At 47.9% G+C, this 27,122-nt stretch overlaps 1 protein-coding gene across 8 annotated transcripts in view; it reads right to left on the bottom strand.

Moving 5' to 3' along the window:
- ZNF674 (zinc finger protein 674) overlaps positions 1-18,629 on the bottom strand; it is a 28,023-nt gene extending 9,394 nt beyond the window's left edge. Inside the window, exons 1-5 of one of the 8 annotated variants that reach the window (XM_035725818.1) lie at positions 18,495-18,629; positions 17,798-17,930; positions 15,979-16,024; positions 11,998-12,124; positions 11,615-11,710 (exon numbers count right to left, since the gene is read on the bottom strand). In XM_035725818.1, the coding sequence (XP_035581711.1) occupies positions 11,615-11,710; positions 11,998-12,124; positions 15,979-15,993 (238 nt within the window). In that variant the 5' untranslated portion in view covers positions 15,994-16,024; positions 17,798-17,930; positions 18,495-18,629. Of the gene's footprint in view, positions 1-11,614; positions 11,711-11,997; positions 12,125-15,978; positions 16,025-17,797 lie in introns of all 8 variants that reach the window. The other 7 variants (XM_027607371.2, XM_027607373.2, XM_027607372.2 and 4 more) reach the window with 7 other exon arrangements.
- Positions 18,630-27,122: the final 8,493 nt, after the last annotated feature.

Raw genomic sequence — 27,122 nt, 5'->3', positions numbered from 1 at the left:
TACCCTCTTGCTCCATCCATGTCATTGCAAATGGCAAGATTTCATCAAGATTTGATGGCTGAGTAATATTCCATTATACACACACACACACACACACACACACACACACACACACACTACTAGGCAGATGTGGCCCTTCTAGATGTGAACAGGGCCAGGTTACTTTGGAAAGAGGGCTTCCTGCTAGCATCAAGGTGACCTCAGCAAAGAGAGATTGGAGGTGTGCTATGGGGCTGGAGGTTTGCTAAACAGGGAGGAGATATGCTAAATGCCTTGCTGGAGTAGAGACACTGCCTATAAGGAGAAAATTGCAATCAGGGCCCTAGCCGAGGCATCTCTAAGGAACCCTTGAAGTGCCAAGGGCAGGAAGAAGAATTGGTCTTTGGAATCTCCCATGTGCAGAGGGCACCAATATCTAATTACATCTTTATCAGTCAGGTCAAACTATTTTTCTCCTTTGTATCTCCTTCCTTCCTCACTTGCTTCAGCCAGGGAGCCAGGGAGCCAGAGACGGCCTAGTTGTCGAGTGGGGGATGAGGAGAAGGGAGAAGAGCTAGCGAGGAGAGTAAAGGAAGAAAAAGCTGAGCATGCTTCTTTTAGCCACTAAAACTGCCCAGCCTGAAGCAGTGAAGCAGGCATTCATTGGGGGAGAGATTTCCCTTTCAATAAAGTTCATAGTTTTCATGACTACATGAGATTGGACTTCTAAAACTAGAAATGAGGCTACCACTGACCCTCAGAAATTAAAAGGATAATAAAAGAATATTATGAACACCTTTATGCCAAGAAATTTGACAACTCAGGTGAAACAGACAAACTCCTTGAAAGACACAAATTACCAAAGCTCATTGAAGAAGAAATAATATGCTGCATGGTGTTATACAGAAACAGTGGATCGTGGATCAGCACATCAAAAACTAATGATTTATTGTATGGTGACTAACATAACATAATAAAATTAAAAAAAAAGACTATATGCAAAAGAAAAAAAAAGAAATAATATGAATAAACCAGTATCTATTAAAGAAATTGAAACTGTAGCTTAAATCTTTCCACAAAGAAAACTCTAGGCCCAGATGACTTCACTGGGGAATTCTATCGAACATTTAAGGAAAAAATAGTACCAACTTCTATACAAATTCTTCCGAAGAACTGAAAAGAGAAAATCCTTCCCCGTTCATTCTATGACTTCATTATCTTGATTGTGGTGATGGATTCATGGGTGTGCACGTCAAAACTGACCAGATTGTGCACTATAAAGACATGCAATTTCTTGTAAGTTAATTATACCACAGTAAAGGGGTGAAAATAGCTAAATCAGTACTCAGAGACAGTCAAAGCTTTCCCAGTGCTTATATTAGAAAAGGAAGCTGTCAAAGCAATGACCTAAGCTTCTACCTTATGAAAAAAGGAAAGGAAAATACATTCAATTCAAACTAGCAGAAGGACAGAAATAACAAAGATAAAAGTAAGAATGAATAAAATCAAGGTTTCCATTACTGGCCACAATGGAGGAGATCTACCATAGCCTCTCTCTCCTACTGATTCTTGCTCTTGCAACGAAAAACTCTGGACAAAATATGTAAAGCAACTACTTGAGGGTTCTGAAAAATAAACAAAAGCAGGCACTCTGAGGGGGAGTCAGAAGGTAAAGAAGCAGCTCATACAGTGGGTTTCCGTTTTGTCCCCCCTCATATTTTTGCAAGACTCTGTCGCCATGACCTCCACAAGTTCTGAGCTCATCTAAGGACTATGCATGCAGGGGTAAGGAAAGCCTCACACCAAAGCTTTAAGAACTGAACTAAACTAAGATTTAAAACCACAGGTCAAGTCTGAGTAACACCGGAATAACAAATGCTTGAGAGAGACCTGAAGCAGGAAAGCAAGTCTTTGATAATTGCAAAAAGACTTAAATCACCACTCAAGTCTCAAACTAACCCCTGAATGGTGCATACACAGGAAAGATGCAAAGAAAAATGGCAAAGGCTTTGAAAACTGAACTGAATGGAATTAACACCCACAGAAGGTGAGACAAAACTGGTGGTCTGAATCTAATCAGGTGTATTATGTGATAAACAAAGATTAAAAACAACAAAACAATCTCCATTATTCAGGATAGAATCCAAAATTATTCAATATAGGGCGCCTGGGTGGCTTAGTTGGTTAAGCAACTGCCTTCGGCTCAGGTCATGATCCTGGAGTCCCAGGATCGAGTCCTGCATCGGGCTCCCTGCTCAGCGGGGAGTCTGCTTCTCCCTCTGACCCTCCTCCCTCTCATGCTCTCTGTCTCTCATTCTCTCTCTCTCAAATAAATAAATAAAATCTTCAAAATTATTCAATATAACAACCAACCAGCAAAATCTGACCAATTCTTTTTTTTTTTTTAAGATTTTATTTATAGTTGAAAACAGAGCTACCCTATGACCCAGCAATTGCACTACTGGGTATTTACCCCAAAGATACAAATGTAGTGACCTGAAGGGGTACGTGCACCCCAGTGTTTATAGCAGCAATGTCCACAATAGCCAAACTATGGAAAGAGCCAAGATGTCCATCAATAGATGAATGGATAAAGAAGATGTGAGATATATGTGTGTGTATATATATATATATATATATATATATATATATATATATATATACATACAATGGAATATTATGCAGCTATCAAAAAACCCCAAAATCTTGCCATTTGCAATGATGTGGATGGAACTAGAGGGTATTATGCTAAGTGAAATAAGTCAATCACAGAAAGACAAGTATCATATGATCTCACTGATATGAGGAATTTGAGAAACAAGACAGGAGCATAGGGGAAGAGAGGAAAAAATGAAACAAGATGAAACCAGAGAGGGAGACAAACCATAAGAAACTCTTAATCTCAGGAAACAAACTGAGGGTTGCTGGAGTGGTGGGGGGTGGGAGGGATGGGGTAGCTGGGTGATGGTCACTGGGGAGGGTATGTGCTATGGTGAGCACTGTGAACTGTGTAAGACTGATAAATCACAGACCTGTACCCCTGAAACAAATAGTACATTATATGTTAATTAAAAAAATAAAGAAGATAGTAGGAAGGGAAAAATGAAGGCGGGGGGTAATTGGAGGGGGAGATAAACCATGAGAGACTATAGACTCAGAAACAAACTGAGGGTTCTAGAGGGGAGGGCGGTGGGGGGATGTGTTAGCCTGGTGATGGGTATTAAGGAGGGCACATACTGCATGGAGCACTAGGTGCTATACACAAACAATGAATCATGGAACACTACATCAAAAACTAATGATGCAGTATGTGGTGACTAACATAATAAAATAAAATTAAAGATTTTATTTATTTATTTGACAGAGAGAGACACAGTGAGAGAGGGAACACAAGCAAGGGGAGTGGGAGAGGGAGAAGCAGGCCTCCCGCCTAGCAGGGAGCCCGATGTGGGGCTCGATCCCAGGACCCTGGGATCATGACCTGAGCTGAAGGTAGACACTTAATGACTGAGCCACCCAGGCACCCCTGAATCCGACCAATTCTTAAGGGAAAAGACAATCAACCAATGCCAATCCTGAGATCACGCAGGTACTAGAATTATCAAAGACATTTAAGCAACTATTATAACTAAGCTCTATGAGATAAAGGTAAATACCCTTGAAATAAATGGATAAATAGAAATTCTCAAGATTATAGTACTGTAAAAAAGAAATTAAAATTTAGAACTACAAAACACAATTATCTGAAATTAGAAAAAAACCAACTCATGGGATGGACTTAGCAGAATGGCAATGACAGAGGCAAGAGTCAATGAACTTGAAGTTAAAGTGACAAAGATGATCCAACCTGTCAAACTGCACAACAGAGAGAAAAAAAGACTGGGAGAAACAAGAAAGGAAAAACAGTATCAGATACCTGCAGGACAATATCAAAAGATCCAACATTCATGTCATTAGAGTCCTCAAAGGAAAAGAGACTGGTGCAGAAAAAAGATCGGAAGAAATAATGGCCAAAAATTTTCCAATTTGGGGGTGCCTGGGTGGCTCAGTCAGTAAAGCATCTGCCTTCAGCTCAGGTCATGATCTCAGGGTCCTGGAATTGAGCCCTGTGTCAGGCTTCCTGCTCAGCAGGGAGTCTGCTTCTCCCTCTCTCTGCCCCCACCCTGCTCATGCTCTCTCTACTCTCTCTCAAATAAAACCTTTTAAAAAATACTTAAAAAATTAAAAAAAATTTTTTTTTAAGTTTCCTAATTTGGAGAAAGATATAAATTTATAGATTCAAGCAGCTCAGCATAGCCTAGGTGGCTCAGGTGGCTCAGTTGGTTGGGTATCTTGACTCTTGGTTTCAGCTCAGGTCATGTTATCAGGGTTATGGGATCCAATTCCATGCTCGGCTCTGCGCTCAGCACAAAGTCTGCTTGTCCCTCTCCCTCTGCTCCTCTCCCTGCTCTCTCTAACAAATAAATAAAATCTTAAAAAAAAAAAAAAAGCTCAGCACATCAGAAAAAATATAAACTCAAAGAAACCCCCAGAAACATTACAATCAAATTGCTGGAAAGCAAAGTTGAAAAAAAAGAAAAACCTTCAACAAAAGCACACTGCATATGAGGAAACAATGATCCAAATGACTGTGAAGCTGTCATCAGAAATAATGGAGGCCAGAAGATAATAGAACATCTTTTTTTTTTCAGAAATTTTTTTTAAGAGAGGGAGGGCAGGGAGCAGCAGAGGAAGAGGGAGAATCTTTTTTTTTTTTAAGATTTTATTTATTCATTTGAGACACAGAGATACAGAGAGAGAGAGAGAAAGCATGAGCAGAGAGAGAGGAAGAGGGAGAAGCAGCCTCCTCGCTGAGCCAGGAGCCCGATGTGGGGCTTGATCCCAGGACCCTGGGATAATGACCTGAGCCGAAGGCAGACGCTTAACCATCTGAGCCACCCAGGCGCCCCGAGAGGGAGAATCTTAAGCTGGGCATGGAGCCCCATGCAGGGCTGGATCTCACAACCCCAAGATCATGACATGAGCCAAAATCAAGAGTCGGATGCTTAACTGACTGGGCCACCCAGGCGCACTGATAATGGAACATCTTAAAAATACTAAAGGTGAAGAAATGTCAACAGAATTCTGTATCCAGCAAAAATATCCTTCAAAAATGAAGATGAAATTTAAAAATTCACACAAGGAAAACGAAGAGATATTGTCACTGGTAGATTTGTTCTAAGAGAAATGACACAGGATCTTCAGACTGAAGGGAAATAGTATCAGAGGGAAGCACAGAACTTCAGGAATAAATAAAGAACAGCAGAAATGGTAAAATATCTGGGTAAGTATAACAGATCATTTTTTTCCTTTTGAATTATTTAAGATATGTATGGTAGTTGAAGGCAAAAATGGTTACATTGTCTGGGGGGGGTTAAAATGTATGTACATATAATGCATTTGAAAACTATAACATAACGGAGATAAGGTAAAGGGACCAATATTAAAGCTTCTACATATTGTGTGAAACGTTAAAACATAAGTCTAAGTAGCCAGGAGGAACTTCACTCTGTGTGGTCCCCAAGGCTTCATTAACTCTGACCTTGGGGCAAGGACCATCTCCAAGCCTAGTGGGGGCTGCCCTCCTACCCACTCTGGGCCCTCCTTCCCCAGGCTGCTCCCCAGGAGGCACAGCCTGGGCTCCTCCGAGCTGCTGCCCGCTGTTGAGGCTGCCGGAATCTGTTGCCTTGGCAACCTGCTTAGTTACCAAGGCCGCCCACTGGGACATCATCGGAGCAGCTGGTGACATTTGAATACGCGGACAGTGTGTATCGATGTGGAAGTTCCCAATTGTGATAACTGCAGTGGGTTATAAAAGGGAATCCTGGTTTTTAGAAAATATACAGTAATGTGTTATGGGTGAAGGGGCATTGCACCTCCAGTCTTAAATGGTTCAGAAAAGTGCATTTAAATATAAATATATGCATATAGATAACAGACGTAGATACATAACGCGACAAAGCAAACGGCAAAATGCAACCAACTGGTGAATCTGGGCAGAGTCTATAGGAGGTTCTGGTATTGATTTTTAAATTTTCTGTAAATTTGAAACTACATCAAAATTAAAAGTTATGAAAACAAAAAAGCAAAATAAAATATATGCCCAAGTACAATGTCAAAGATTAACTGTGTATCTTAATCCCTAGAGCAACTATTAAACTAAAAAAAGACGGAGATATTGACAAAAAGTAAATATATTGAAAATAGAATAAATTGCAATTGCACTTCCTATGCAAGACCTGTGCATTCAAAACTACAATCTTACTGAGATAGATTTTAAAGGACCTAAATAAATAGAGAGCTACATCACGTTCATGAATTGGAAGACTCAATATTGGTATTTCAATGATCCATAGATTTAATGCAATCCCAAACAAAATCCCCACAGGCTATTATGTAGAAACTGACAAGCTGATGCTAAAATTTATTTGAAACTGTCAAGGACCTAGAATAGCCAAGACATTATGAAAAGGAAGAACAAAGCTGGAAGATTCATACCACCTGATCTGAACACTAAATGTAAGGCTATAGTAATTAAGAAGTGCAGTAAAGGCACACAGATCAACACATACATGTTCAACTGTTTTCAACAAGGGAGCCAAGGTAAACTGATAGAGGAAATACAGTATTTTCAAAAAAGCTGCTGGAATAATTGAATATGCGTAGGCAAAAGAAAGAACATTGATCCTTACCTCACACCAGGTAAAAAATACTTCTCTTATTATATCCATTGACCTAAATATAAGAGCTAAAAATTGTAAATCTTCTGAATGAAATCATATGAGAAACTCTTTGCTACCATGGATTAGGATTAGAAAGAGAATTGTTTAATAGGGCACAAAAGGCATGGATCATAAAAGAAAAGCTTGATAAACTGGGCATTATCAAAATAAAGAATGTCTTTTTTTTTTTGAAAGATCCTATTAAGATAAACACAAGCCACAGCCTGGAAGTAAATACATGGAAAACACATAGCTGCTAAAGGACTTGCATCCAGAATATATAAAGAACTCTTAACCATTTGATACCAACAAAAATGGCAAAAAGTTACCACAAACAGTTCACCCAAGATGCAGAGATGTCTAATAAGCACATGAAAAGACGCTAAACATTAGTTATTGGAGAAATGCAAATTAAAATCAAAATGAGATGCTCCAACACAAGTACTAGAAAGAAAGACTAACGATACTCATAATACCAAGCGCTATCAACGATGCAAAACACCTAGAACTCTCATGTTGTCGATGGTCAACAAAAATGGTACAGCCGTGCTGGGAAACAGTGTGAGGCTGTCTTGTGAAATTAAACATACATTCACCATATGACCAAGCAATCTGAATCCAGATATTTACCTAAGAAGATAAATAAGTGTGCATACAAACACCTGGACGTGAATGTTCATAGCAGCTTCTTTCATAATAACCAAAAATTCAAAAAATTCAAATGTGCGTAAACTGCTTAGTGAATAAACAAATATAACACTATTTACCTTCAAAAAGGAACAAAATGCTGATATATACCAAACATGGATGAATCTAAAAAGCATTAAGTGAAAGAAGCAAGACACATAAAATTATTTACTATGAAATGCATTTATATGATATTCTAGAAAGAATAAAACTAGAAGAATAGAAATGAGAAGAATCCAAATCCAAATCCCAGATACTGAAGTGAGAAAGAATTGTAATTACAAAGGGGCACAAAGGGATGCTTTAGGGGAATGAAGAGGTCCAATATATTGATGGTGTTGGTGGTTACATGACTAAATCTTTGTTAAATCTATGGAATCATACACCTAACAAAGGTGAAGTTCAGGGTATATTTATTATACCTCAATAAACCTCACTTAAAAAAAGAAGAGTCACATCTGCATAAATATGTAATGAAAACACATATGGGAATTCATTAAAACATTATTACATACAACCAAATTCCATACGGTACTATTTATGAATTTCCTTTTATTAAAATACCTATTAAGCATTAAGAAAAAACAATATTAGGGCACCTGGGTGGCTCAGTTGGTTAAGCGACTGCCTTCGGCTCAGGTCATGATCCTGGAGTCCCGGGATCGAGTCCCGCATCGGGCTCCCTGCTCAGCAGTTAGTCTGCTTCTCCCTCGGAACCCTCCCCCCTCTCATGCTCTCTCTCTCTCTCTCTCATTCTCTCTCAAATAAATAAATAAAATCTTAAAAAAAAAAGTTTAAAAAAAAAAGAAAAAGAAAAAACAATATTAAAAAGTTGTGACCTCTAGTTAATGATACGCCTGTGGAAATATTCAGGGGTGAAGGGTACCGATCTCTGAAACTTACTAAGAAACTCATCACAAAAGGAAAGAGGACTGATGGAAGGGCAGAGGAATTAGTACACAGACAGAAGAAAAAGCAAATAGAGCAAAATGTTCATTGTAGACTCCAGGGGGAATTCTGTGGGTGTTCAAACTATAATTCTTTCACTTGTTTGGTATGAAAATTTGTATAATCAAATGTTGGGGGGAAAGGCTAGATAAAGAACAGCAAAGTAGGGGCGCCTGGATGGCTTAGTCGTTCAGCGTCCGCCTTCGGCTCAGGTCATGATCCCGGGGTCCTGGGATCGAGCCCCGCATCGGGCTCCCTGCTCAGCGGGAAACCTGCTTCTCCCTCTCCCACTCCGTCTGCTTGTGTTCCTGCTCTATGTCTCTCTCTGTCAAATAAATAAATAAAATCTTAAAAAAAAAAAAAAGAAAGCAAAGTAAACCCAGAGTAAGTAGGAAAAAGGAAATAAAGGTAAAAGGAGAAGTGAACAAAACGGAAAACAAGAGCCAGGGAAAATTCACAAAGGCAAAGACCTTTCCGTGAAAAGCTCAACAACCTTTTGATGAACGTCAGACTTCACCCTACTCCATGGGACTGGACAATTTGGATTACTAGAGCGAGGCCACTCGAGACTAACCATTCCTAGAAGATTTCTCTCAGACCAACCAGCGAATTTTTTAAAAAGATCTATTTATTTATTTGAGAGAGAGAGAGAGACAGAGAACAAAAAGGGGGAAGGACAGAGGGAGAGGGAGACAAGCAGACTCCCCACTGAGAGGAGAGCCCAATGCAGGGCTGGAGCCCTGGACACTGAGCTCACGACCTGAGCCAATATCAAGAGTCAGACATCCAACTGACTGAGTCACCCAGGAGCCCCATCAGAACAACCAGAGAATTTCTGGGACCTGCCAGAAATCTCCTATAGGCCCAGGGGAATATGCAAGTCCCAAAGCGGCTTGAAGTCTGGAGGAATGGCGGAAGAGAAAAAGCTGTCCACCTGCTCCTGTCGTCTCCTCCCCCCGACCCCATGCTCCTCGGTGAGGCCTGGCCGTGTCTCTCTGAGCCCTCCTCTGGGGATATTTAAAACGGTGGATCCTAACTGGCCATGGGCGTCGGGCTATCTGCTGTGTCCCTCACAGTGCACAGAACCGGGACCACCCGGGGCTTTCTGGAACAATTTCCATTGGGTGGAATTTCCACGGCCTAACCGTGAGGATCCTGTGGGGTCCACAGGTCACTATGTGAATGCCTTGGGTTAACAAAGACTGTAGTATAAGACATGTTCTATTAAAAACAATAAAAATAGCGATAACCACTACCGAAAGCTCCCAGGGGTCGAGGCACCACTTCTGGTGCTTTACATTCATCCACTCATTCAACCCTGACAATCCCGTAAGTTCTAGCATTAGCCCCGCTCTACAAGCAGGCCAAGAGGCTCTGAGGCGAGTGTGCAGAGGAACAGCTAGCGAGCGAAGAAGCCAGAAATCCAGTCTGGGCTGTGAGCTCCAAAGCCGGAGCCAGTGACCCCCGGCTGTGGGTGAGCACCGAACCTTCTTCCTCTGCCCTCCTCCAGAAGGAAAGATTATTTATCGAATGTTCCACCAGCCCCACACCGCGACAGGAAAGAATAAGATGCAGGCATTCTCTCTAGGGTTCTGTGTTCTAGGCAGAGAATAAGCCACAGACGCTTAGCTAGGTTTAGAGAGAGTTACCAGATGGAATGCAGACATAGAAGCTGAGCTCTATCATTTACACTTAACAAATGTAACCAACAGAGAAACTACAAATAAGAACGTGGCAAGCATGGTGAAGAGCTGAGGAGAAGGCCAAGGTGGAACTGAGATAAATCCTGAGTTTTGATAGAGGGGAGATAGAATAGGCATCTCCAGAAACGCAGGTATGAAGGGATTCCCGGGACCCAGGAGGTGCCCATCCGCAGGATTACAAAGAGAAACCCTGAGAAGAGGCAGAACGTGGAGGTGTGGCTGGGAATGTGCTGACATGACCTGGGTCCCGGACTGCCCTGCACGCACACCCAACGTGGGTACACTTCCTTCCAACAGAACAGGTTTTCACGTAAGGTTACCGGACTCAGGGAGGGGGCCGTGCCTCTGAGCGTGTGCTTCCTCCTTCCAGGGCACCACTGGACTGAGAACGAGACTCAGCCAGTTCAATTCCCGGACACCCCGGAGGCAGGCAAAACCAGGCCACGAGCAGAGCAGAAACGCGGATGGTTCTGCGCACGGCAGCGGGTACGGGGCTGACGGAGCACGGAGAGGAACAGTCGTGGGAGAGGCAGGTGCAGGCCAGCCCGGGGAGGCCCCGACAGAGAGAGGGTGCCCAGCCCAGCAGAGGCGGGCTGTGGGGAAGCCGTCCAGGGGGCGCGCGCCGAGGCCGGACGCCAGGCGTCCAGGGCGGGCGCCCGGAGCAGCCGCTGGGAGCGCGCCAGAAGCAGAGGAAGGCCGGCATCTGAGGAGTGTGTGGATCCCCACAAGGGGCCGCCCAGAGCCAAACCAACCAAACCCACGGAGGAGGAGGCCAAGAGCCGCTGTGCCCAGGACGGAGGCGGCGCTCACCGAAGCGGGCCGCCCGGGAGGGATGTCCTCTCCGGGTCCCCTGTGTTCTGGGGAAAGACAGAGAGGACCCGGAGGACAAAACAGGTGAGTGGGAGGGAGGCAGTGGTAAGAGCAGGAAGCTGACAACAGGCGGCGTCGGGTCCCATCCGGAAGAGGCGGAGGGACTGAGAAGCGAGGACTGGGTCCCGTGAGGGCTGACGCGGCTGAGCACGACAGGAGCGCAGGGAGAGAGCACGGGGGCGGCCCGGCCCGGCCCGAGCTGGAGGCCACCGGCAAAGCTTCCGGTCCCCACCGGCTCCAGCAAGCCAGGCGGGATGGCTTCCCTGAGGCTGAAGAGGGCTCCCAGCGTCAGATGTGAGGGGCCCAGAGGACGACAAAGAGGACGCGTCACACCCACAGCACATCTCTTCTGAGCAAAAGGCAAATGCCCACGGGAGGGGAAACACCCTCAAAGCTTCCAGAGAGGAGGGGGAGCAGGAAAGGGGGGAGACCACCCGGGATACCGGGAGGTGGACTTGGGACCTGAACCCCGAGCAGAACCGGGGGCTGCGGAAGGGCGGCGGGGGGGCGTCACGTGCATACCACGGCAGCTGGTTTCATCGAAGCCAAGTCAGGTCCCCGAGTCTAGGGACTTTGAGAAGAGCCCCCAGGCCCGCCCCTGACGCCCAGCTCTCGCTGACCTCCTGGGTCCCCTGCCCTGGCCCGACGGGCCGCGGGCGGGCTCACCTGGAAAATTCGGTGCTGACGGCCCTCTGTCTGCCCTCCTGGCCTCTTCTCCTCGTCCCAATCTCGAGACCTCATCTGGTCCGGCAACGAGGTATCCTGAGGAGGGGAAATGACACAGACGTCGTTAGCAATGCCAGAGGCGTTCCGGAACCGGGGCCTCTCCTTGCCAACCGAGACGGTCCGGCCTCGGCGCGCGCCCCCTGAGGACGGCTCTGTGCCCCTCCGTGCAGACCAGTCACCGAGAGGGCGAGAGCACAGACACCCTGGGCGGGGTGCACACGGGGCTCTGACTTCCCAGCGGTGAGCCTGAGGCCCCAGAGCGGGCAGCAGCTGAGGTGACACGAGCGCGCGTGTCCCAGTCACGCTGCGCAGCCGTCCCTCACCCACGGACACCAGGTGGCTGTAGTTCTCCAGTGTGACATCCCTGTAGAGGCTCTTCTGAGCGGAGTCCAGTTGCTGCCACTCCTCCAGGGTGAAGTCCACAAACACATCCCTGAAGGTCAAGGATTCCTGCAACGGCACATTCCTCATGAGCCCGGAGTGCTGCGCTCGGGGACCGGGACCCTGCGTCCCATCCTCAGACTTCCGCACGCAGCAGAGATTCAATCTGGCGCCCACCCCAGGACACCCCGCACAGAGGGCAGACTGGCTTTGCACAGAGTGGGAAGTCACTTGCCCAGGGTCACACAGCGAGGACAGAGGGATGAAAATGCACGCGTTCTGCTCGCCACACCCACGTCCTTCAACACGACACTGCACTGCCCTTCTCGACGCAACCGTTCCCTGCTGTTCGCCGCACGACCTGAGACCGCATAGGGGATGCAATGTTTATGCCACCTAAATTACTTTAAACGTTATAAAGAAACAGAAGAGGCGGTAAAGAGAGCTTCCTCTGGAAATGCAATCTTGCAGCTCCCTGCCTGAACACGGATCACACTGCTAAGTCCACAGCATACAAGGAATGATGAAAACAAACACACCCTCTCTGAACCGAGGGCGCTTCCCCTAGTAGGGGGAGAAACACCACACTTAATCGAGGCACCCGGGAAAAGGGGGGGGAGGGCAGGGGGGCGGGCTGCCTGTCCTCCGAGGGCAATGGCAGAGACAGAACAGGGAACGGAGCCTACAGAGCAGTCAGTTCAGCTCAGGGCAGGCAGAGAAGGCTTCGCAGAGGACACAGAGCTATGACAACAGTTCTGAACACAGCTCCTCGGTCAGGACTGTGAGGTAATAGGAGATATGTACTGCTCTTGGCTCTAGGTCCCTGTTGCAGAGCTCCTAAAACCCTGACAAATCCCCACGTGAGAAGAATACAAGGAGCATCTCGTGTTCTGATAGGGGACTCGAGGTGAGCGGATGGGGCTGGAGACCAGAAAGGCCGAGCTGTGACCGCAAGCTCCGGATTTTCAGCCCCACCCACCCTTCTCCAGCGATGGAAGAGGGGCTGGAAATGGAGTTAACCACTGATCGGAGTTGCGGTATGACGCCGCCATAAAATCCCCAGAGCATGGGATTCGGGGAGCTTCCCGGCGCGTGAACACATCCATATTCCGGGAGGATGATGCTTGCCAAGTCCACACGGACAGAGGCTCCTGTGCTCAGGGCCCTCCCAGGCCTTGCCCTGTGTATCTGTTCATCTGGCTGTTTGTGTGTATCCTTCATCATACCCCTTAACAAACTGGTAAATGTTAAGTCAGCGTGTCCCCGGGTCCTGTGAGACGCTCTAGCAAATAATCGAATCCCAGGAGGGCGTCACTGGACCTCTGACCTCTAGCCCGCTGGTCAAAAGCCTGCTACTCGGGGCTGGCATCTGATGGGGGGCATGGGGCTGGCCGTGCGGTGGGACTGAACCCTTAACCCGTGGGATCTGATGCGATCTCCAGGGAGACAGTGTCAAAGCTGACTTAACGTGTAGGACACCCATCTGGTGCGGCAGCGAGTTGTTTGGTGTGCGGAAACCTCCGCATCTGGTGACCAGAAGTGTCAGAGATAAAGTGTTCTGTGTGAGGGCAGAGGAGACATGCTGGAGAAAGGCAGGCAGGGAAGACACAGTAGGCAAGGACCGGGCTGTTTCCCTATAGAAGGCGGCTGCACGGTCACCCGACTGCTAATCGTGCCTAATCCACCATGAGAGGGAACAGGAAGCAGGAGGGTGGCAGTCTGACCTGGTCAGCAGACTGAGGTAAGGAAGGAAAGGTGTGTGTTTGGTCTTGTTGGCACCACAAAAACGCTCACTTTTCTGAGTGCCCACATTCCTATCAGAGAGAGAGCAGGACCCCCCCTCCCCCGTTGACACCTGCATCTCCCCCTGCCCGCCCCCCACTGGCCGGTCTTCAGTCCGGGAGACAGGTGGCACCCACAGGGCCCCCACAGGCCTCACGGGGCAGCCGGTTACTCAGCGCTGCAGATGGAGACGAGCCGGGGCACGCCTTGGGCAGCAGGACAGTGACGGGAAGGTGGGGCTCTCAGAGCAGCCACCCCTCCTGTCACCCCTCCCAAGTGACAGCTCAGGTGCTGGGGACCAAAGACCACACTGGTGAGCGCAGGGCAACACCTGGCTCAGAGGCCCTCAGCTGTCAAAATTCACGATGCGCAGAGCCTCTGACCTAGAATCCTCACCTCCAGACAGCTATCTTGCAGGTGAGACAAGCTCACGAGGAACAGACTGAACCGTACACGGCTGAGTATCGCCGCATCGTTTATGATGTCAACAGACAAGACTATCCTCAGTGTACGGCCCCGGCAGAAGGCAAATATACGGGACGGTATTTCCAGCCAGTGGAATATCACAGAGCCAGTTTTGGAAATGGAGTACCACCCGGGGGTGATTTAACCCTTCGGGGAACAGGCGGCAATGTCTGGAGAAACTCTTCACTGTCACCACGGAGGGGGACGAGGTTGGGGACACTGGCATCAGGGGAGCCCGGGGCAGGGACGGTTAGATAGCGTCCAGGGCACACAGCCGCCCTCCACAACACAGCACTGCCTGGCCCCAAATGTCAAGCGGGCCCAGGTGGAAAAACCCGGGGTTGTTCAAACACACAGTGAAACGGAATGATCGTGGAAAAGCCCAGAATGTGCTGGAATATGGGAAGAAGGAAGAGTTCCAAAGCAAATGGCATTCTTAGGTGCAAAGACACGTGCATACGGGATCTCGCCAAGAACGTGTGCAACAAGGAAGGACACGGGGCATGGGGTGACGGGGAGAATTACTTTTCACCTTTTGTCGAACAAGCTTTTGTTGTGAATTTTTTACCACACGCACAGATCATTTCGCACAGCGCTCGATTCAACATTATCAACACTGTTCAGACTATGTGTTTAGAATCTTGACGTCCATGGTCTCAAGTGAATCAGGTGTATAACTTATTTTCTGGAATATCTTTATCAAATTTAAAGGTAAGTGGCTCCATAAAACCAACTGGTTTCCTTTTCAACTTTCAACAGCCTGGAAAAGCTGAACACAGAAATTATCTGGTCTTTAACATTTTGGGAGAGTCGTAACTAGTCTAGGGTTTGGGACAGCCGATTCAAGTATGAATACCTTTGACCCCAAAATCCAACTTCTAGGTGTATCCTCCTTAAATACCCGCACTATTGAACACACACATAAAGAGTCATCCAAGAGGCTCCGTACAGAACAGAAAAAGAACATCCAAATGCTGACTATGCACAAAGAGAGCAACAGTTGAATGACACATGCGGAGCACCGCATGCGAACGGAAATCTTCTTTCTGCACCGAGGAGCAACACCACCCAGGGTAGAACCAGGCGGGAAGAACAAGACGGGAGCGGGGCTGGCACGGCATCTGTGCACACGCTCACCCACCACGGCCTATGGACCTGCAGTCAGCTCCTGCAGCTGACAGAAACGCAGCCGCCCCACACCATCCCCACACTGTTACGGGGGGGGCACTCTGAGGAGAAACGTGGCCCCGGGGGGCAGAAGAAATAGGGATGCTGTGACCGTTCTTCAGCGCACGGAACGTCAAGCATGGATTTTCGTTCTTTGAATATAATGAAAAAGCAAACAGTGAGGTGGAAGCGAAGACACAGAAAAAGCGAGTCTATGGGCTTCAACGAGCTTCCCTGAGAAGCGGAAGAACAACGAGGAGGTGCGTTTCCCAGAGGAAGAAGTAGATGAGAACAGTCACTTTCCTTCTCTCTTTTCTTGTTTTCTATCTTGGGTTTTGGTGGCGGGGTCGGGGGGAGGAAGGATCGGAGAAACCGGAGGTGGATTACAGCTTGAATGGAAAACAGCCACGGCAGAAGGGAGCGACAGATCTGTCAGGGGTACGGTACAGATACCCCGAAGCTGCCTCAAGTGCCCTGGAAGCAAGGGAGGGGGGAAATTCGGCACTCACCTGGGCCGTGGCCATCCTGTTCTGCCCCGGACAAAGGGCGGGGGATCTAGGAAGACAGAATGAGCGGGTCGAGATCAGAGCGTTCAGCCATGAGACCGTCCCCACCAGCCTGATGACCATCACCCTTGCACCTGGGGAGAATGATGTGCAACGAGCCTGGGAGCTCCAGCCCGGTCCCTGCCACGTGGGTAAGCTCGTGTGGGCTTTGCACAGGACCTGTGTCTGTGGGCTTCCAAACTGCCCCAAATGAACCTTGTTTCATTTCTTAACATATTTAAAAGGAGATCACAAGAACACAAGGGCAGTGCAAGCTCATTTGTTCACCAGTACGTACCCACTGAGGAACGGCAGTGTGCCAGAGCGTTTGCTAAAATGTTGACACTGCTTTTCTCTGACTGCTGATTTCAGTTTGCGTCTTCTCTTTACTTGCATTTTTGAATGTGAACATTATCACTCATAAAATGGCAATGAAAACTGATGACACTGAGCCCCAGAGGTGACAGACAGCAGCGTCTGGAGGACGCGGACCTCTGGCTGTGGTTTGCAGGACGGAGACAAACCAGGGCAGGGGAAGGGGCAGGGAGCGGGAAGGGAGGTGAAGAGCCCAGCACTGGTCATTGCACGAGGAGCTGGAAACCACTGACCTTGTCACCCTGCACACACTGGCCCTCACTGCCCGCCTCCACCCCGATCCCGGCTCGTGACTTCCTTTCCCAGGATGTCCATTCAATTGCCTGCTCTTCCCTGCTTAGCAGTTTTCTTTCCTTTTTTTTTTTTTTAAGATTTTGTTTATCTATTTGACGGAGGGAGAGAGAACACACGCAGAAGCAGGGGGAGCTGCAGGTAGAGAGGGAGAGGGCCTCCCACTGAGTGGGGAGCCCGACGCGGGGCTCGATCCCAGGATCCTGGGAACATGACCTGAGCCGAAGGCTGACGCTTAACCGACTGAGCCACCCAGGCGCCCCTGCTTGGCAGTTCTATAAACAATGTCTCCGCCAGGAGCCTCTGCACAGAGTAGCTGCTGCCGCAGCAACCCCGGTGGCAGCCTGGGGACCCCAGCGCTCAGCTCCATGCAGCTTAATGTCTCCTGCTTTCAGGCCCCGTCACGGTACCACCAAAATGAGGCAGCAGAACCAGAAGACGGCGTACCTGCAGACTACTTGCAAATTTTACCAAGGACAAAAGAAAACAAAAGCCTTCTGCACTTTACTCAGACTAGGGGGAGAGTCAACATTTGTGTAGGGGTGGGTGGGATGTTCACACTCTAGGGCTGACGCAAATCCAAACACAGCCGATGGAAAAGGGGGGCATTCGGCTGTGCACACAGGCGCCAGTGGCAGGAGAGGACAGAGTCCTTCCAGGCTGGCAGTGATCCTCGTCCCCCTGATCCTGCCCCTGCAGGACTGCGGCAGGCCACTGCCTCATGGTAGCATCCCTCCATCCACCTGCACATTTCATCTCTCTCCTCCGATGGGGTCCGACTGCCCATGGTCACACGGTGGGCATGCTCTCTCCCAGCTGGAGGAGGGACAGAGGCCGCTGCAGGTCCAGCTCTTCTTGGACCTGCTGTCCTCTAAGCCTCCACCCCCTGCCCTGGGGTCCGGGTCTGTCCCGGGCGCCTGCACCCCCTGCACTGGGTTCTGGATCTGTCCTGGGACCCTGCATCCTCTGCCCCGGGCTGAGGCTCCTCCTCCTAGGCCCCTCATAAGAGCTCTCTAGTTCCCAAGGATGCAGGACCAAAGGATTCAGAGACAAACCCATCTCAGCTGCGACCATCCCTGCAGCACCACGTCTGTGCCTCTGACCCAGGGGGACTCACCTTCTGAGGCGTCACACTGGCTCTTCTGTAGACTAGGAAGCCCAGGAGCAGGAATCTGCAGTTGGTGAGCAGTGGTCTCAGTGATGCACCCTGCTCCTGGAAAGGACCACACAGGAGATGCGATTCACAACCCCTATGATGGAGTGAAGTGGAGGAAAACTCAAATGTTTTCATTTATGGAAGGAAGCACAAGGCCTCATCTGAGTTTGGAGAGTAACGTTTAGTAGGACCCCAGTTATCAGCAGACAAGGAGCTGAGCCCTGCCCTACTATGCCTAAGAGTCCCCGCTCCGGAATCGAACGGATTGCCTGCTCTGTCGCTTTTACTCATTCAGTGAAAATGTTGCGGGCCCGCGATGTGCCTGTTCTACGTGCTGCAGATACATCAGGGAACAAACAATCCCAGGTCCCCGACCTTGTGGAGCTGTATTCGAGCAGGGAAGGCAGACAGCAACCACAAACTTGATCAATTTCGGGAACGTTAGTTGGAAAAGCTAAGCGCCAGGCAGGGGGACAAAACACAGAAGGCTCCCCCGGGGTTGACTAGCTGTGTGACTTTGGACAGGTGCCCGAGCCTTTCTGTTCCTGCTTCCTCGCAATAAAATGAAGATAATCGCAGCACCTGCTCACAGGCCGTCGGGAAGATGCCCGGGAACCCCAAAGGCGCCTCGCACTTACTAGGCACTCAGCAAACTCACTGACTGTATCACTTGCCGTCGCCCGCATCCCGGTGCCCACACTCAGCCGGCCCGGCCGCGACCCCGCAGGGGCGCGAACCCACCACCCCCGCCCTCCCCTGCAGCCCGAGTCCGCTCCGCCTCCCCGTCCTTGCCTCCCACAACCCGACAGTCGGGGCGGATAACAACAACCGGTGCGACCTCGCACCGCCCCCGGGTCAGCGGAGCACTTCCGCACCCCGTAGCCGCGCAGGCCCAGATCGGAGCGAGGCGCACGCGCACGAGCCACTGGGGGGGGGGCGGTCCCCACTGTCAATGGGCGAGATGGCGCGTGTCGCGGACAGTGATTCGGCCGGGGTTCGTCTGAGGCGCGAAGCGGTGACCAGAGCGTGCGAATATTTCCCGCGACGAGTCGCACATCACGGCGGCGCGGTGGGGCGTGGGGGCGGCGGGGGGAATGGCGTCTCCGGGCGGCGAGGCGCGCGCGGAGGGACTCAGCGGCTCCGGTTCCGCCGCCTCCGAGGCCGAAGCGCTCTCTCACGCGCCGTTCTGCTGCGCACCCTCCGCCCCGCAAAGCCACGCTCTCCGCTCCCTTCAGCTCGTCGCAATAAGAAACGGGAGCGGCGCCTGCTGCGGTCCTCAGCGGCATATGGGCGCGGCCATCTTGGGGGCGGGGCCGTTCCCCGGGACCCGTGGCCTTCCCAAGCCCAGGGGGTCCAAGAGCAGGGGTCAGGCCCAGGCGGGGGAAGTGGCCCGGAGGAGGGTCTGGTAGCCGGGCTGAAGGGCCGGTCACACCCACAGACGAGGAAACCCCGATGCCTGATTCTCCTGAAATAAATCGTGTTGCTCCCGTTCCAGGGACCCCGGGCGTCCTGGGAGAGTGTGGTTTTTGCTTTCTGACGATGCTGCCTAGAGGAGGAGGGAATCTTGGTCTCTGACGGTGGCAGCCAGCGGTAGCTTGGCCTGCTCAAAAAGCCTGGAAGTGCCCTTGAGGAAAGGGTCTGTTTCCGTAGGGTCTGGGAAAAAGAAGCCAAGTGTGTGCTGCCCTTGTAGCTGCCTGGTCACCAAGCAGAAGCCTTTGGGCGGTGCGTGGTCGGCTCTCAGCTCAGACGCACCCAATTCCTTCTGAGCTAGAGCCAGCGGGTGCCAGGCACTGTGAGAGAAGCCTGTGACGAAAACCGTCACGCAGCCCGCCGTACACGTATGTAGGCTTCCGTTGGGAACTTAGTGCTTTCTCCCTCTCTTTCCCTTGCCCCTCTGTGAGTTAACTAACATTCCCCGCGTGGTTTGGATGATTCGTAGCCCAGATCTCCGGCGCAGAGTTCTGGGAAGTGACTGTCCAGGCCTTGAGTGGGAGTCCCAGGAGAAGAGCCCGTTCTCCCTCAGGCGTGTGAGTGGGTACTGCTCCCCACTGCGGATGCCTTCTTCGTGCGTTTGTAAGTGGCGGCCAGGCTTAGAGATGCTACCTGTTTATTTCTAGAGGAGAGGTGACCTGCTAACCTTCTTTTCAGACATCACTATCAGGAGGCAGGAGAAGGTCAGAGTTCGTATGCTAGTGTCCCAGGGACAATTGAGAAACCCCCAGTTGCAGAAATACCTGGTCTTTGGCCCTGGTCGGACTCTCCCCAGATCCTGATAAGACAGGGACAGGTGCTTGCCGAGAAAGAGGAGACCTAACGGTTTGGGTGGGGCCCGGGGAAGGACACAGATTTGTTAGTCATACAACAACAGCATAAAGTGTGGCGTTTGTCATTTCGGAACCGAGAAAACATGCAAGGTGTTCTTCCGGTCCATCCTCTGCCCGGGCTGTTCGGGTGTATCAATCCGTAGGGGAGAAGGCTTGTCCCCACCACTTTCTGGCCCCTTGGGTCATAGCTGAAGACCACCTGCCTAAAGGGCTGTTGTGAGTGATGGAGGGTGCATCTTAGAGCCCCCGGGATTTAGCCCAGGGCAGGCTCCTGGTTTGTGGTGGCGGTTTACATTGTTTCCTCATACACACTCGGTAACATGCTGGTGCCATTGCTGTACCTTCCCATAGTGTGGGCTCCCCCTTTGCCGCCGCCTTGCACAATTGTGCCCGGGCCCGGTTCCAACCTTACCCAGGATTACCACTCATGCTCAACCGAAAACATTTTTTCCGTCGGCCACTAAGCCTTTTAATTAAGTGAAAATGAATCGTAAAGGGTAAACCTAGGAGTCGTGGATTGCTCAAGGCCCGTCCATTCCACCCAAAATCCCGTTTCAGGAGGACTGGTCCTTGTCTGGCTCCTGGGACACCACCACTAAGCCCCTGTCACATTCTGCCTAGCGGGAGTGTTTTTGTGTTCCAAGCATCGCTGTTCCAAGTTGGCCCGATAGTTTAGGCAAACCGTGTGACTTACGGTGAATATCTGGTTATGTCCGTGTGCGGCCTCGGGCCGTGCTGTATCAGTTTTGACATCTGGAGGGCTGTGGCCTGAGTAGCTAAAGTCATGGCAGGGATGCTGCGTGCCCGCAGAACCTCCAGGAAAACCCCTGGCCCCCGAAGCTTGGGTGAGCTTCCCTGGCTGGCCGCGCTTTGCGGGTTTTGGCACACAGCAGTCCTGGCGGACTTAAGCGTCGACCGTGGGACGGCTTTGGGAGGAAATGAGTGCCATGGCGTGCCTGGTTGCTACGGGGCCTCCCCCCTGCCCCTCTTCCCTTTACTGCTTCCACTCTGCACACTCTCCCTGCAAGAAGTCATAGCCGCGTATCAAAGCGCTCAGAGGGCCTCACGGGACTCAGAAGTAGAACAGCTCTTCTGAGGCACGAGTCCTTGGGAGTCCTCAAGCCTGAGGGGGGTCTTGGAGACCTGCGTCGCACTGTTGCTGCAGATGCTCAGATGGGTACCCACTCCACCGTGTGTTTCTGCCATCCCGGTAGGTGGACCTTCTGAACCCAGGTCGACTCTGCCCTTGGCAATATGCGGTCGCAGCCCGGAGCAGCGGCATCCGGAGGGCGTGGCTGTGCTGGAGGGCGCGGCTGTGCTTTTCGTTGGCTGAGAAACAGAGGTCCTGGGGGCGTGCCCTGCCTGAGCAGGAGCTGAGGGAGCTTGCTTTCTTGCTGCATTCTGCCAAGGATCCCTGGTACCTGCCTCTTCCTGGAGTTCTTCCCCACAATGGCCAAGGTGACAGGCCTGGCAAACAATGTCTTGATGGTATTCTGCTCTTTGAACTGCATGAGTCGCTGTCAAGAATGGAAGGCCAGTTGCAGGCATTCTCCTGGCTAGACCGCCCTGCCCTCTCTCCGGCTGACCCTTCAGATTGCCACAGGCAGGAGCCGACCAAGAGTGAGTGGCGCTACTATAGTCAGAAATGAAGGTCTTCAGGGCCAGTCCCTGTACTCATCTGTGCTTTATAGTCCCCTTCTCTGTTGAAGTCACTGTCTCCTGTGACTTTATCAGTTGTTTCTGCCAGACGTCTTTTTAGTAGGTAACTTTTGGTGTAATACTGGTTCATATAAGAAAGTTATTGCCTACAGTCAAATAGATTTTTACATTTCTACCCGCTTTGGTTATCTCCGTATGGGTTTCCTACTGATTAATGTTGAAGCACGGAACAAAACTCTTAATATCCATCTCTAATGTCAATTTCCCATGCTAAGCCAGAGATGCCCCATGAATTACAATTATTTAAATTTCATTTTGTTATCTATAATAAGTTAGCTGTTGATGACTAAAGTATAAGCTTTGGGTAAAAGATCATACCGTAGATTCATATTATCTCTATTTTATATGAATTCTCTCTCATGCTGTGTAGGAGATGAACACATTCCTTCCTCTCCTCATTTATTACATTCATAGGGTTTCTCCGAGATGAATTCTCTAACGCTTGCCAACAGTGCAACCATGTCTGTATTTGGGATTTCTGAAATATAATATGTTTGTAGGATTCTCCCCAGCAAGAATTATCTCACATCAATGAGGGCAAAGTCATGTCTAAAGGCCTTTCCTCATTCACATCATTTATATATTTATATATATTTATTTCATTTATAGTCATTTCAGTATGAATGCTATGATTTTGAGTAAGATGTGAAGATTGGCGAATTCAACACATTTGCAGCATTTCCCTCCAATATGAATTCTCTTATGTTGAGTAAGCTGTGGGTATCGGCTAAGGCTTTTCCATGTTCCTAACTTTTTTAAAAAAGATTTTATTTATTTATTTGACAGAGAGAGCACAAGCAGGGGGAGCGGCAGGCAGAGGGAGAGGGAGAAGCAGGCTCCCATGGAGCAGGGAGCCCGATGCGGGGCTCAATCCCAGGACCCTGGGGACCATGACCCAAGCAAAAGGCAGACACCCAACTGACTGAGCCACCTAGGCGCCCCCTTCATGTTCCTAACTTTAACAAGGTTTCTATTCAGTATGAATTTTCTAATGCTGAATAAATTGTAATCCAGAACTATGCATTTGCAAATTGATTTAAATCGTAGGCTTTCTCTGCACTCTCTGAATTCTCTGCATTCTCTGATGTTACATAAAGTCTAAGCATTACATAAAAGTCTGTCTTTTCTCCAAAAGACAATCTCTGTCTTTGAGCAAACGAGTAGAATTCTTTTCACGTCCATTTCATTTCAAGGGGGTTTCTTTTGCATAAGCAGCTTGCTTTATTGTAACTAAATTTATTTGGGAAATATTTTTAATAATTTTTTATTGTTATGTTAATCACCATACATTACATCATTAGTTTCTGATGTAGTGTTCCATGATTCATTGTTTGTGCATAACACCCAGTGCTCCACGCAGAATGTGCCCTCTTTAATACCCATCACCAGGCTAACCCATCCCCCCCCTCCCCTCTAGAACCGTCAGTTTGTTTTTCAGAGTCCATCGTCTCTAATGGTCCGTCTCCCCCTCCGACTTACTCCCCTTCATTCTTCCCCTCCTGCTATCTTCTTCTTTTTTTTTTCTTAACATATATTGCATTATTTGTTTCAGAAGTACAGATCCGTGATTCATCAGTCTTGTACAATTCACAGTGCTCACCATAGCACATACTCTCCCCAATGTCTATCACCCAGCCACCCCATCCCTCCCACCCCCCACCACTCCAGCAACCCTCAGTTTGTTTCCTGAGATTAAGAATTCCTCATATCAGTGAGGTCATATGATACATGTCTTTCTCTGATTGACTTATTTCACTCAGCATAACACCCTCCAGTTCTATCCGCGTCGTTGCAAATTATTTGGGAATTTTTGATCATATGTATACTATTGTGGTTCTCTAATTCCTTTTGTGAAAATGCTCTTGTTTAACAACCACTGACTTCAAATGGAAACCTTCACCAGTTACATTTGCCTCTTCTTTTCTCAGTGTTTTTCTTTAGTATGGATAACTCTCTTTTACCTGAAATGCCTCCCTTTTCCCCTCTGCTTCTCAAATTAACCTTTGCATTGTCACTTTTTTTTTTTCTGAAATGAAAATTGTGTCATTCTCAGCATGCATGGACCTCCTAGCTAGATACTGACTAGGGACTTTGTAGAATCTAGATTAGCCATCGTGTACATGTTGGTGATAATGAGTACAATATATATACTAGGAAGAATGATGCACATAAAAAAGCAAAAATACAACTCTAAATAAACCTAAGAAGATTGCACATCATCTATATAAAAGAAAATAGGGGCGCCTGGGTGGCTCAGTCATTAAGCATCTGCCTTCGGCTCAGGTCATGATGGGATTGAGCCCCACATCGGGCTCCCTGCTCAGTGGGAAGCCCGCTTCTCCCTTTTCCACTCCCCCTGCTTGTGTTCCCTCTCTCACTGTGTCTCTCTGTCAAATAAATAAATAAAATCTTTAAAAAAAGAAAATAAACTGTATTTCTGAATGTAAATGCAATACTGGAAAAACCCAATTGCCCATAAACCTAGTCCATGAATTTCAGGCAATTTGAATCAATATCCTCAATAGGATAGAGGGCCTATAGGACAATTCTTTATTTTAATTGGCAGGGAAAAATACATACATATATATATATATATATATATATATATATATATATATATATATATATATATATGAAAACAGCCAAGAGTATTCTGAGGATAGTTGTAATAAGGGAAGACTTATATTATACTCCATTATAAACTACACTAAATAAAACATGGCACACACAAAAAAATTTAAAAATATAAAACGTGGTGTAGAGCAGATTTAAAGAGCTCACTGAAACAGAATAAGAAATCAGAATCAAGTATATGAAACACTAAAAGTCTCAAGTTTAGCAAACAAGAGTATGAAAAAATAAGAAATTGAGAGGGGAATTTGACTTACTATATATAAAGTTTCTATAAATTTACTTAATGCTAGGTTATAATGGCTGACAAAAAAGTAGAAGAGGTCCAGTATATTCATGCATTTATGGAAAATAATATATGATAAAAGTGTTGGGTAAACAAAACCAACCTGGAAGCCATAAAGTAAATCCTAGACTTCATTAAAACATCTTTAAGGAACACCTGGGTGGATCAGTCGGTTAAGTGTCTGCCTTCGGCTCAGGTCATGATCCCAGAGTCCTGGGATCAAGTCCCGCATCGGGCTCCTTGCTCAGCGGGAAGCCTACTTCTCCCTCTGCCTCTGCCTGCCACTCCCCCTGCTTGTGCTCTCTGACAAATAAATAAAATCTATAAATAAATAAATAAATAAATAAAACCTCTTTAAAATCCGAGAGAAGGGGCACCTGGCTGGCTCAGTCGGTAGAGCATCCAACTCTTGATCTTGGGGTCGTGAGTTTGAGCTCAGCACCACATTAGGTGTAGAGATTACTTTAAGAAAATTTTTTTAAATAGACATGGATATTTCTGATATCCAAATAGAATAAACATTATAAAAATCCAAAAGGGAACATATGCCACAAAAAAAATCAAAAGACAAACTGTACATCGGGGAAAATATTTGCAACATTTGTGACAAAGAGTTAGTATCCCTGATAAACAATGTCCCCACAAACTCTTAGGTAAAAGAGAATATACAAATAGAAAAATGGATGAAGAATATGAACAGGCAAATCACAGAACAAGAAAAAAGTTGTAATTATTTTGAAATTAGTTTTGTTTTTCGTTTGAATGGTACACCGTGTGGTTATAATTTCAAAGGTGGAAGAAAGGAACTTCATATTTGAGGGGGAAGTGTGATGAATCTCATATCCATATCTCTAACTCTGACTTTTCTCTAAGCTCTAATTCTACATTTCCTGCTGCCAACTGCACTTAATGCTTGGAAATCAAATTCACACCTCAAATCTGTTAAGACCCAAACAAATTCATCATCACATTTTTAATCACATGGTAACATACAATCATTGCATTAAAATTACAGAGAAGAGGGTGCCTGGGTGGCTCATTCAGCTGAGTGTCTGCCTTTGGCTCAGGTCGTGATCCCAGAGTCCTGAGATCAAGTCCCACATTGGGCCCCCCGCTCGGTGGGGAGTCTGCTTCTCCCTCTACCCCTCCCCCTGCTTGTGCTCTCTCTCTCTCTCTTATGCTCTCTGTCACATTTTCTCTCTCTCTCAAATAAATTTAAAAAAAATTACTGAGAAGAAACTGGAACCCTCCTACTTTGCTGGTGGGAATGTAAAAAGGTATAGCCATTTTGGAAATCAGTTTGGCAGTTCCTCAAAAAGTTAAACATAGAGTTACCATAGGGCCCAGCAATTTCACTCCCAGGTGTATACCCAACAGAACTGAAAACGTGTTCACACAGAAAGAAACTTGTACATGAATGTCCATAGCTGTGTTATTCCTAATAACCAAAAGTGGAAATAAACCAAATGTCAATCAAGTGATGAATAAACAAATTGCAGTATATCCATACAGTAAAATATTACTTAATCATAAAAAGAAATGAAGTACTGATACAATAAACAACTGTGGATGGACCTTGACAAAATCACAAGCGAAAAAAGCCGGACACAAAAAGCCACATATTCTATGATTCCATTAATTTTTTTAAGATTTATTTTTTTAAAAGATTTTATTTATTTATTCGACAGAGAGAGACACAGTGAGAGAGGAAACACAAGCAGGGGGAGTGGGAGAGGGAGAGGCAGGCTTCCCGCCGAGCAGGGAGCCCGATGCGGGGCTCGATCCCAGGACCCTGGGATCATGACCTGAGCTGAAGGCAGACACTTAACGACTGAGCCACCCAGGTACCCCTTCTATGATTCCATTTATATGAAATATCCAGAATAGAGGTGCCTGGGCGGCTCAGTCTGTTGAGCGTCCTACTCTTCGTTTCGGCTCAGGTCATGATCTCATGGGTCATGGGATCCAGCCCCACACCGGGCTCCATGCTGAGCAGGGAGTCTGCCCCTCCCTCCACGCGGGCGAGCGTGCGTGCACTCTCTCACTCTCTCAAATAAATAAATCTTAAAAAAAGAAATATCCAGAATAGGCAAATCCTTAAATACATAAAGTAGATTAGTGGTTGCCAGTGGCTGAGGGGAAGGGGAAATGGAGTGACTGTTAATGGTTTATTAGTTTGCTAAGGCCGCCATAACAAAGTATCACAACTGGATGGCATAAACAACCGGAATTTATTGTCTCACACACAAAAAAGAAATGTATTGTCTCACAGTTCTGGAGACTGGAAGTCTGAAATCAGGGTGTCACCAAGGCCTATGTTCCCTCT

This window comes from Zalophus californianus, chromosome X (genome assembly GCF_009762305.2).
Source record: "Zalophus californianus isolate mZalCal1 chromosome X, mZalCal1.pri.v2, whole genome shotgun sequence".
Classification (NCBI taxonomy): Eukaryota; Metazoa; Chordata; class Mammalia; order Carnivora; family Otariidae; genus Zalophus; species Zalophus californianus.
Note: the sequence above shows the minus strand (reverse complement) of the source record. Positions and strands in the feature narration are given on the sequence as shown.